Raw genomic sequence first — 12356 nt, forward strand, 5'->3', positions numbered from 1 at the left:
ATGCTTGTAAATAAACTGAAAGGGCCATTAACCAAAGACGACATGACTTAAGTGCTTATGATTCTGTGATTAATTTTTTGGTGCAAAGGACTTACAAAAATGTACGAAAACGTATGTGATGCTGATACCCCCGTGAGAAGATGATATTCACATTTAAATAGAATAAATAAATACATAAAATAAAGATAAAATAAACCGGCATCCAGAAAAGTTTGTCTTTTAAGTGTATTAACAAACTGTTGATTGATTGATTGATTGATTGATTGATTGATTGATTGATTGATTGATTGATTGATTGATTGATTGATTGATTGAATGAATGAATGAATGAATGAATGAATGAATGAATGGGCGGCAGTAGCTCAGTCCATAGGGACTTGGGTTGGGAACCGGAGGGTCGCCTGTTCAAGTCCCTGTCCGGACCAAAATGTAGAGCGTGGACTGGTAGCTGAAGAGGTGCCAGTTCATCTCCTGGGCACTGCCGAGGTGCCCCTGAGCAAGGCACCGAACCCCCCAACCGCTCGGAGCGCCTGTCATGGGCAGGCCACTCTGAAAAGCCCACTCTGACATCTCTCCACTTAGTGCATGTATATGTCCAGTTTGTGCATGTTTGTGTTCGGACCTGTGTGTAATTGACAACAGAGTGAAAAATTGAAAATTTCCCCTCAGGGATTAATAAAGTATATAAAATTTAAAATAAAATTAAAGTAGGTAGCTAGATGCTAGCGGGCTAAACCATCCACACAGTTCTTCTGGCCTGGCTCTTTGACAAAACAATTCTTTACACTTCACTATTTAGTACTTTTTCCTACTAAACGTTGGCTGCTATCCTCCACACTGCCCTCTCTCTAGGGTTGCCAGGTCTGACCCTTTTTTTCTTCTTCGCCCCCTGTAATAGGCTAACAGCTTAAAAGGCAAATTACCACCCATTCATCTTGAACTCTACTAAGTAACCTCTGTTTTTACAAATTTCTTAAACCACCAGACAGTAAAACAACAACCTTAGAAAACAAAAGGCTGTGAATTGTTATTTTCCCGAGGTCCTCTTTAAACGCATATAAATCGGACAATGAAATAATAGCACTACACAGTGCATACACAAATACATGGTCTTGAAACAGGATATTACATAGGTAAATACACTAAAATACAGATAGAAATAAAGATAAACCAGGGTACAGGCATGGACATAAAGAAGTATATTCAGTCAAGTGATTTGGTGAAGAAAGCTGCATTATTTTCCATATGGATATATTGATGTAGGTTATCGGCCAAAAGAATTGTTATATATCGGCATATTGGATATTGGCAAAAAAAAAAAAAATCAAATATCATGCATCCCTAATGAATTTGGTATTGCTTATCTGTAAACAGCTGGGGGAAATAAGTGCATTACACCAGGTCTGTGTTTAATTTTAATTTGAGGTACTAAATTGTTTTACTCCTACTGCAGCTGTTACTAGTTACTGTATTGTGCAGATTGACTTTAACATGTTAATCAAATGTGACATAACATAACCTTGAGCAGTAATAAGTATTTCAAATGCGCAACCCGTAGCAAACGTTCTCCATAACTGCCTGTTAGCACTAACAATTAGCACCTGTCAAGCATAAACAAAGCACTACTGTTGTGTTTGTGCCAGCAAATGAATGTAAGGAAAAATATTCACACACACACATCCCCAATTTTCCTCATCATCGACTTCTTTGGTTCTTACTTGATTTAATTTGATGTTGAGCTGGGCAGGTAGCATATGACCCAGGACAGGAGGGGTCTGAAACTGCCCAGATTGTCATTGGTACCCTTCTACCAAGCATCAGTGGTGTATGTGGGGTGAGGAGCTTGCCCAAAGGATACTGAAAAGCAATACTTACCCACCCATTTCGAATTTTATCAGTCCATTAAATGGCCATTATCAGTTGTAATTGGGTGCATAGAGTTGAATGGCTCTACTTTGGGCGGCAGTAGCTCAGTCCATAGGGACTTGGGTTGGGAACAGGAGGGTCGCCTGTTCAAGTCCTCGTCCGGACCAAATATGGAGCGTGGACTGGTGGCTGGAGAGGTGCCAGTTCACCTCCTGGGCACTGCCAAGGTGCCCTTGAGCAAGGCACCGAACCCCCCAACCACTCGGGGCGCCTGACCAAGGCAGCCCCCTCACTCTGACATCTCTCCACTTTGTGCATGTATATGTCCTGTTTGTGCATGTGTGTGTCTTTCGGACTTGTGTGTAATTGACAGTAAGAGTGAAAAAATTTAATTTCCCCTCAGGAGGATTAATAAAGTATATTAAATTTTTTTTTTACCTCCTTCACATCTGTTTCCCGTCAGACAGCAACCTGTAGTGCCTGTAGTAATTATGATGGAAGCAAAGGAGATAGTTAAGCGTCGTAGTATAAAGATCGACAAAGTCCGCGCAGGAAGGTGGTCGGGTTGCACTGATATGGCAAACAGATAATTTTAACCACCATCTGTGTGACACCAGAAGTAAACGTTGACTTACTTGAACTGACATATGAAGTCAACTCATGTAATGTCATAACCATACTTATTTTAACCCAAACCCGATCTTTACTTTACCCAACCACATTGTTTTTTTGCCTAAACCTAACAAAACTGAAAGTGAGACCTAACAAAACTGTTTTGGAACATTTGATTTGCACGTTCTAGCCTACTGATAGGTGCAGTTTTCTGTTTACATAACAATGGCAGTGTTAACAACTGATAACGGCCGATTAACGTGGTGATAATATGCAATACCCTGCTGCCCCCTTGCAAGCAATACGGAAGTATCTGCTGTCATACCACCAGACTACAGAGCAGCTTTTTTCTTAGGCTGTGAGACTCCTCACCTCACCCTCCATGCTCCCTCATAAAAAATTGTTTTTGTTTTGTTGTGTGGCATAAAGGGACTATGACTTGCATTTCATTGTGTAACCCTGTGCTGTAGAATGACAATGAACCTTGCAACCTTGTTCACACTGAGAATGAATGGGCTGAAAGCAATACATCAAATTTTTGGTGGAGGTTGTCACAACAGAGGACTTTTACTAGCAATAACTTGCTTCATCAAAATAATTTGATAAAAAAAATCAGAAATCATGTAAATGCTCCACACAAAGGGGCTTAAATGTGAGTAAAAATGGTGCCTCTGAGAAGCTATTCTTTATCATGTTTGTAGGAGGCCCACAGCAGGTGCAGTTGAAAGAGGTGCATGCAGGAGTTTCATGCTGTTGTTTTGTAGCTCCTCTCCTTTCCTCTTGAGAGACGAGTGTGGGCTTGGAACCTTTGTGACTGGATGCTGGGGGGTGACTGTGGGTGGAGCTCTGTTGGCATATAGCTACTGATCTAATGTTAACACCTGATCATAATGAGAATCTGATAATCTCATGACATGGCTGATCTTATTTGATCAAGAATCTTATCAGGTAGTTGTCATCTGTCTATTCGTACAATATTCTTTTATTAGATTAAGTATCCTGCTCTGAAATTGTGAACAGAATGTATGTAGATTAGACCAAAGGTCACCAAAACTTTCTATAGCTAGGTAATTGTTATAATTTCATGTACTTAATGGCATAATAACATATTCAATGCCAGCGTGAAAACTTTTTTTTCATTGAATCAGTGACACTTTTATAAAATAGACCATTTTATAAGACATATCTCCTTCATCCTTAGTAACTGTTGCTACGCCTGTCAGTCTCTGGTTTTGCGCAGCAAATATGCAGTTAGCAATGATAAGGTGGGCAGATTTACCACTCAAAATTCTTGCTAATTTTTGAAACAATAGCTCCTTGATTACCAGCAGAGGCAAACAAAAGCAAGTCTCTAATTTCTATTTTTAAAATGGCAGTTTTGCAGCTGACTTGTTTAAAAATGAAAATCATGTAAAATGACCCAATTTACATGAAGCCGCTAGCATTTCATGCTAAAAGAATGAAGCTAACAGGTGCCAGTTAGAAAAGAAGTCTGCATCTTCACCAGGTGGTAAACCATGTAGAGGACACAGACCAGCTGTTAGGAAATACGGGCAATGGGACAGCATTTTCAAAAGTAGGTCCCCTCATTCACACCCAAGAGGGTGTGGGGGATCCTTAGCATTTTTATACTTCCTGCGAACATAATCAAATTAATCATATTTCCACATGTATTTGTATCTACTTCTACTTGCATCTACTGTTAAGACCTTGTTTTCTTATTTTGAAAAGTAGAAGTAGTCTTGTGTGTCCTGGACCAAAAAAAATGTCCTCGAATAGAAAAGAGAAAAGTCAAATCATCATCACCTGATTAAGGAAATTACTGCAAGGTATTTAATCACAAGATCACATCAGGAGTAAACAAATTTTTTTTCTTCATTTATTCATTAAATCTTGAGTGTTACTTTAATTAAATATTGGTCAGAATTTGTGCAGAACTGAGATAGTGTGAAGATTAAACTTGCAGTTTTCTAGTCATACCCAGTATGGAATTTCAAAACTGTTTATGGACCCCAGTATGCAGAAATACTTAAATACACCATTTAGGAAAATGGCAATGTTCCCTTTTCCCTCGCCAAAATTAAACATAACTTTGAAGCATTATTGGCCCCTTTCTAACAAGATAGCATCACATGATTGACACCAATGGATGATGTAGGTCCTTTAGTTTAATATGATACCACTGTCTTCACTGTGGCTTTAGAAGTGAGCCTGATGCAGCAGGTTTTATTTGCTAAAAATTACTCTGCCTCACTTCTCACCTTCAGTTCCACCTGTCATACCTGCTGCTTCTTCACATTTTTTTTTGTCAGACATTTGTCCTCTGCCTCTCTACTCCTTTCATTTTCTTGTTCTCTCTGTACCCTGGCTTTTCCTTTAGGAGTCCCTGATTTTTGGTGAATCATTCTGACTTTGCTAATCAGGCAGTAGCCTGCCTCACAAGTTTACACAAGGGGCACTTGTGAGTTCTGCGCATTGCTCACCTGACCCATGGCAGATAGACTGCACCATTTCACACTACCTATGGGGGGTTGGGAGTATAAAATGGCATGTTGAAATGTGTTTTAATGATAAAATTTCGTTTATTTATCATGTAAATACATGCAACTAGTATTGTCAGTGATTTAATTCAGAAAGTAAATTGATGTAGTTGATTCCATTTAAGGGTCAGACCTTCAGTGACTAATGCTTAACAATACACCTCACCCACAAACTCTTAAAATGTGCAGTGTCTTACCACAGCCCCATGCACACTGCTTCAACATGACATGGACAAATCAAAAGCTTGACAGACCTGCTGTGTATTGTTTCAGTTGCTTAGCTACAATAGGACATGGGCTGTTCAGCAGAGGGATTCAGTAGCAGTTTGAGTTAACATAGTAGGCTATATATGTGAAGTGTCATGCTGTTTTATCAGATGGCTTGACGTAAAAGCACCATCACACGAATCAAGCCAGGAAAAAAAAATCACAAATGACAAATGTGTAGGGCAAACACTGAGTTGTGATTTACTTGTTGTATGAAATAGGTCTTAGAAGATGTGGAGGAAAGAATGAGATTCTGCTACAAAGCAGGCAACATTCTTTCCAACATTTAATCATTCAAACACTCCCACCCTCTGCAGAATGCTCTTCTTCACCGACTATGGGAACGTGGCCAAGGTGGAGCGCTGCAACATGGACGGCACCAACCGGACTCGGCTGGTGGATTATAAAATTGAGCAGCCCACTGCTGTGGCATTGGACGTGGTCAAGAAGCTGGTGTACTGGGCAGACGCCTACCTGGATTACATCGATGTGGTGGATTACCACGGCAGAAACAGGCACACAATTATCCATGGGAGCCAAGTGAGTGTCATATTTCACTGTAAGCGCTGCTTTTTGTCTTCCATGGGCTTCACATCATAAGGAGCCATTGTGGACAAACGTCAGTGGGAATCTGAACAGACAATTGGCTTCTCTTATCACTACTGTCTCCCTCTTCATTTGAGAGACTCCAAATTGTTACATGAGAGGGGCTTTCTAATTTTCTGATTTAGGGCACCATGCTTTATCACTGCAAGACAGGTGGTTTATTCACTGCTTGTTGTTATAATTCACTCCTCATTTTCATAGAAAAGGTCTTTTGAATGGGGAATAGATGGTTTATTAAATTGAAGGAATTGAGGCATATGTGGGGCTGTCTTCCAAATGAGCATATCAATAGTCTCTTTCCTGTAGTACACTCTTGAAGCCTTTCATCCCAGATTATGACTATTCATTAAAAGGCCTTTTCAAGCACCTTGGACTAGATACTCACCCTTTTGAGGGAAGGAAAAACGTACATTTCAAACACCTTATTTTGTATGCAGGTGTTCTTTGCATAATATTGCCTCCACCACTAGCTTGTAGCCTCGTTAGACAGAGGATCTTGCATCTACAATGACAAATGCCCTTTGTACATCTTTTGCATAAACTGTATATGTGTTTTTTTTCCCTGCCAGCTGTCGCTGTCAGTGGTCCGAAGTCAGAAGTAACAACTTATATACTCATTTAATTACTATGCAATTTATATGTCATTTTCCAAATATAGCTAATGTCAAGTACATCCATTTTTTTCACATTTTAACAAGATTTTCACATTTGGAGCTGATCATTTATCAGTTTTTAAATATATACATTTAAACTGCTGTAGCACAGTGTTGTGGGAAAGAAAGACTTCAGTCATTTCAGCCTAATCTAATTAAACGTCTCATCTCTTAATCACCACAGTCCTGCTTTTTTTAAGTTTTCCTTCATGTTCATTCCAGCAAGTACCAGATAGCATGCATTCCATATGACGTAGGCAAAGATGCAAGTACAGTATACACACATCCTTTTTAGTAGTCTGTGTGAGGTAGCTTTGAAAGTTCTCATGTAAAAGTCGAGTGCCAAGGCCAAATTCCATAGAGGGAGATGGTTGAGTGGTTTGTTTTGTTATTTATTTATTTATTCTGACGCATGTTTCTTGGTGCCCCTGACGTCAAGGTGTGACCCAGTGAGCTTCGGTGTACTTCCTGTGAACACAGCTCATCCAGCCATGTCGCTTTGTGTGGGTGTCAGCCTGCTAAATGTAGCATGCAGGCTGTGGTGTCAGGGCCAGTGTCCTCCCCGTGGAGTCCAGCTTTTGACCCCGTGTGGGCTGCCAAATGTACAGACAGCCCCACCACCTTCTCCCAACCCTCCTCACGCTTGCTGCATGATTAAAGATAAAAGTCCTCTCATTAATTCACATTTGTTATTGTTTCCTTTGTGCTCCTCTTGTGGTTTTAGTTATTTTTGGCTTCAGGGATTATGTTAAAAAGGGGAAAAAAACCATTTCTCTTCTTGCTTTTCAGGTGTCGTACATTTATGCATTAGCTGTGTTTGAGGACTACATTTATGCTACCCACTCTGACCCCTCCGAAGGGAGTTCCTCCGTGGAGCTGCTACAGATCCACAGGTTCAACATCACAGCGGAGAGCAGGACACTAGCCAGCCTGGGGAATACTAGAAGACTCCGTGTTTACCACAAACTCACTCAGCCAAAAGGTAAAGGACATTTTATAGATAGGTTAACATGTGCAAGTATGTGTCAGAATCTTCCCCGTCTTGTGACTCACAAGCTCAAGTCTGTGTACTCACAGAACAAGGATGCATCATTGGCTCATAATGATTCCTCTGTCCTTTCTGATTTTGCCCACAGTCAGGAGTCACGCATGTGAAGTAGTTTCATTTGGAAAGCCGGGTGGATGTTCCCATATCTGCCTCCTGAGTGGCAGCTACAAGTCCAGAACGTGCCGCTGTCGTACTGGCTACAGCCTGGGCTCAGATGGACAGTCCTGTAAAAGTCAGTACATATTTTGCCTTGGATCTAAATGGGTGCATCATTGTGTATTTTAGTACATATATTTTCAAACAGACATGTCTTTGGCAGTATTTTCTGTTCTTAATGAACAAGAATCCTGACTCATGCCTGAAAAGGACATTTTGCATCAGCACTATTTTTGATATTGACATGAGCCTTTAAGGTCGTGTGTCATATTACAGTCGAGGGTGTGCCACACATGCCTCGGCCATAGACTGACAATGATAAAGATAAGCGCTAGTGGACACAGGCCCATGTGAAAGTGACGTTTCGTTATCGACCTGTCGCCAGCCTGATTGATTATTGCTATAATGAGGATTTAAGTTTGTCTGCATTTGTTGGCTGGTCTGATCAATTGCTGGACATTGTGTAGTTGACAACAGAAGCAGAAGATCAAATTGATGACACAATCTGAGGGCCCACCACTGTTCGATCGGGGTAACGAAGCATTGGGAGGCTAGCCATGACACATTTGATTTATTCCCCCCTCATAGATGTTCTGATGACACCAGCTATCTCTCTCTTGCTCGAGCTTTCCGTCTCCCTAAGCATAATGAGATTCGGTGCTAAATGGTAGTGCTTCTTCATACAGCAGTCACCGTGGGGTTTGATATCTGGGTCTCTTGCAATGCTTAATTGTCTCCTGGGTAGTTGGTCTCCCTCACAAAATGATAAATTGAAGTGAGGCATGTGTGGTCCTCACCTCCAGCATCCCAGTCTCTTGGGTAGGGGCTGAGAGCGAGGAGAGGTCTGATTCTCTCACTGGAAGCCCTCCTTCATTCCTCCTCTTGCCTCTTCGGAGGATCCCAAAGGGTTCGAGAACATACAGCCCCCTGAGCGGCTGGCGGGCCGCCGAGGAGCTGCCTCAGCTTTCTAGGCCTCTCTGTTTGCCTTTCTACACAGACACCATGTTATTTTAGATCAGAAGCAGTGTTCACAGCCAAGGTAAGTATTGCCATTGTCTGTTTGCTCAAGCATTTTCCTTTTCCTACTGTCAAGGCAGCTTTGTAGCAGGAACGTGATTGAAGGGGGAGAGTAAAGTCATTGGCACTGATTACTGGCTCCATTAAGGTGAATGGATGGCCCAGGCTCTGGCTCACATATAAGAACAATGTGGCCGGTAAGAGGGTTTAATGCTGGGATCAGCATTGATGAATTAGACCAATTAATTGACAATAACAGTAAAAAAGGTTCCTTCCTTTCTTGCCTTGTAGAGCCCAAAAACGATCTCTTCCTGTTCTACGGTAAGGGGCGTCCAGGGGTCATCAGAGGCCTGGATATGAATATCAAGTCCAGCGATGAGCACATTGTGCCAATCGAAGACCTAGTCAACCCTCGAGCCATCGACTACTACGCAGAATTGGGACACATCTACTTCGCTGACACCACCAGTTTCCTTATTGGGCGACAAAAAATAGATGGAAGCAGCAGAGAGACGATACTCAAAGACGGTAGGTCTAAATTGTTCTTTTATACTCACTGCGGCATTTCCCTAGAATAAATTAACCTGACTGTATGCAGTATTTGATATTAGTTTTTTTTCCTGACATTAATGTAAGGTCAGAGCCATTTCACATGCTCTTAATCTACACAAAACACACTCAGTGTACTCAAAATGTGCTACTGTTGTACCTCATCTGGAAAAGAAGAAACAACAGTTTAAAGATTTTTAAACTGGCTTTACTAGTCTGGCAAAATACTGCTATGTAGACAAATAGTTCTCAATTCTTTATATTTATTTTAACAGCAATTTGCCAGTAATGAAGCACAACACACTTCAATGTTAAAGAAACATTTGCTGTCACTGAATGACAATACAGTTTCTCACCAAACAGTTGTCCAAGTGAGTAAATGAAAACATTGCAAAGGAAACAGCTGCATATTTGGAAATTGATTTTATTCATACTTTTCCTTGATGACTGCGTTTATAATAATTTCCCTGAGTGGCTCCCTGGGCACAGCACTATGAGAGTGCCTTTGTTCTGGCAGTCCCATTTCACATTAAATACAGATATTCCTGTTTCTACAACCAATCACACTCACAGCACTGCATTAAGGTTTTCTTTATACAAACCTTAGAAAATATATTTGGTGATTCTGTTGTAGAACTCGACAATGTTGAAGGAATCTCAGTGGACTGGATTGGGAATAATTTGTATTGGACCAACGATGGCTACAGGAAGACAATCAGCGTTGCCAGACTTGAGCGAGCCTCCCAGACCAGGAAGACGCTGTTGGAAGGGAATATGTCGCACCCTCGGGCCATCGTGGTCGACCCTCTTAACAGGTCAGAAGAAGAAAAAAGAAAACTCAGTAGATGGTGGTAAATGAAAATGACACTTTGAAAATCCTACGGTCAGTAGCTCGAAGCCACCAACGTTCATAACGGGGGAAATAAACCTTTAAAGTAGGCGTAGAGGTAGAAGCATGGGTAAATGAACTACCTGCGGGTGGGCTGTGGGTGAAAAAAGGTTTTAAGAAGAAAAAAGGAAAGCAGAAAAAAGCCTAGTGTTGCAGTCGTTTTATCATAATCTTTACCATTGTACTTTCTGCCCTGACAGTCAGTGGAAAAAACAATTATCTTGCCACTCAACTTTTTTTCTTAGAATAAAAAAAAAGGTTGCTATGGTTTGTATGATCTCACTTGAGCTCAGCATTGTGTTGCAGTAGAATGTATCTAGTTAGTTTTTTTTTAAATAAATAAATCAAACTAGGCATATGTTTGATAGAATTTACAACTGAACATTAAACTAAAAAAAAGGACTTCAAACTTTGGCTTAACAAATTCAAGATGACATGTAAATCCATAAATTGCTATAAAATATATGCCACTGCAGTTCTCACATTTGTTTTTGCATATTTTTACCTCTGACAGCAATGTGGGGATTTAATCAGGTTTTTTTAAAGCCAGATCTCAAGCACAACTGATTTTGTCTATAAAGCATGAAGTAGGAAAAAGTTATTTGAGGGGAGAATATTTCTGTAGTGTGCCATGGGATGATTCATGGCATCCAGATTTCTGACAGTGGATCTGGTGGCATACTAAAATCTGCCTTGAGCCCCCTCTTGCCTTGTTGTTGTGAATACCTAAACTACAGTATGGTTCTGCTCTTAGATAGCAAAGACCACTGTGCCTTTTTGTAGATATAAATGTCACTTTGCTTCAAATGTTAATCCTGAAGATCATCTGTTTTAGCAGACATCTGCTTTGACTGATGATCACGTCACACACCTTTCAAAAGGAAACGTGCACATGCAAACCAGCATGGTTACTGAGAGAACATCTGCTGCTTTAATGAGTACAGGGTTGGTTTTTTTTGGTTTGTTGGTTGTTGTTTTTTTTTGGTTAAAGAAAATTATGGCTCATGTGGTGGCCCAAACCTAAACCACAGCTACTAGCTCATTAGCAACAATTAACTTGTTCTGCGTGGCCCTCATACATCATTTCTTTCACATTCCTGCACAGATTTATATATGGGTATATGGGGGCCCCACCAGCAGAGATGGTATTTAACATATAGAGGAGATGCTGCAGAGCTCAAATTCATTGAGCGTCTTAAGGATCTTAAGGATTAACACTTTAAGGCTTAAATCGTATTAGCACACACCAAATCCATAGCAGTCAAAGATTAGTTTTCAAGCCTCAAGAGGGTTGTTCCAAACATTTTGCCATACACAGCTGTTTCACTGCTGTAGGTAAATACACCAAACCAGAACCCAGAACTTATTATGATGTTTGTCCCTTCCGCTTCTAATATTTATCAAGTCCTAAATAACAATTAAGTCCACTATTTTGCTTATTTTCATGTGCTGTCTGGTTTTCTTTCCGAACAATGACATAGACTCAAATATTAAAATCCAAGTCACATATACAGTATGGCACAGTGCTGCAGACTGTATATCAAAGGAAATGAAACACAGATTTTAAAACGTCAAATCTCTGCCTATGGCTTGTGTAGGGGAGAAAATAAATTGAAACAACCGTGGTGAGAATGCATAAACTTTTGAGACTAATGAGGAAATAGCATGCTGGCCTTTTGTCAGAATTTCCGCCCTGACAGATATGCCACAGCAGCAGTGTTGGGGCTGGGGAATATCATGTCACTTTTTTGTATAAGGATTAATAACTTTTACCCCGACCCTCCCGCTGACAGCACAAATGATTAGAAAAGCTAGTTTTGGGCTTCAGAGGGAGCATTCAGCTTGAACCCGACAGTCCTTTTGATCTCTATCTGCTCTGCTGGAAGGGTCTCTTCAGGTAAAATGGATGCACCTCTCCAACTGATTTTTCGACTGCATTCTCGCTACCTCATTTTCTGCTCTGTTTGCCGGCTCTAGTCTGTGTTGACATGATAAGGACCACTAGTGTCAACTTAACAGTGTCATACCTCTCTATCTTTGCTGCATTAGGAATCTCATAGATGTATTCATAAAAAAAAAAAAGAAAAAAGAAATCCACACACAAATAGCAGTAGGAGTGGTGCTTTACTCAACCTCAGTCAACTCTGGATGCC

At 40.7% G+C, this 12356-nt stretch overlaps 1 protein-coding gene across 6 annotated transcripts in view; it reads left to right on the forward strand.

Annotated features, from left to right (window-relative positions):
- lrp1bb (low density lipoprotein receptor-related protein 1Bb) overlaps nucleotides 1–12356 on the forward strand; it is a 332674-nt gene that overhangs the window by 155576 nt on the left and 164742 nt on the right. For all 6 annotated transcript variants that reach the window (XM_049594030.1, XM_049594032.1, XM_049594034.1 and 3 more), the window contains 5 exons: nucleotides 5603–5825; nucleotides 7334–7526; nucleotides 7681–7824; nucleotides 9057–9293; nucleotides 9949–10129. In XM_049594030.1, coding sequence (XP_049449987.1) covers nucleotides 5603–5825; nucleotides 7334–7526; nucleotides 7681–7824; nucleotides 9057–9293; nucleotides 9949–10129 — 978 coding nt within the window. The remainder of the gene's footprint in view (nucleotides 1–5602; nucleotides 5826–7333; nucleotides 7527–7680; nucleotides 7825–9056; nucleotides 9294–9948; nucleotides 10130–12356) is intronic.

The sequence above is a fragment of the Epinephelus fuscoguttatus genome, linkage group LG13 (assembly GCF_011397635.1).
Source record: "Epinephelus fuscoguttatus linkage group LG13, E.fuscoguttatus.final_Chr_v1".
In the NCBI taxonomy this organism is placed as follows: Eukaryota; Metazoa; Chordata; class Actinopteri; order Perciformes; family Serranidae; genus Epinephelus; species Epinephelus fuscoguttatus.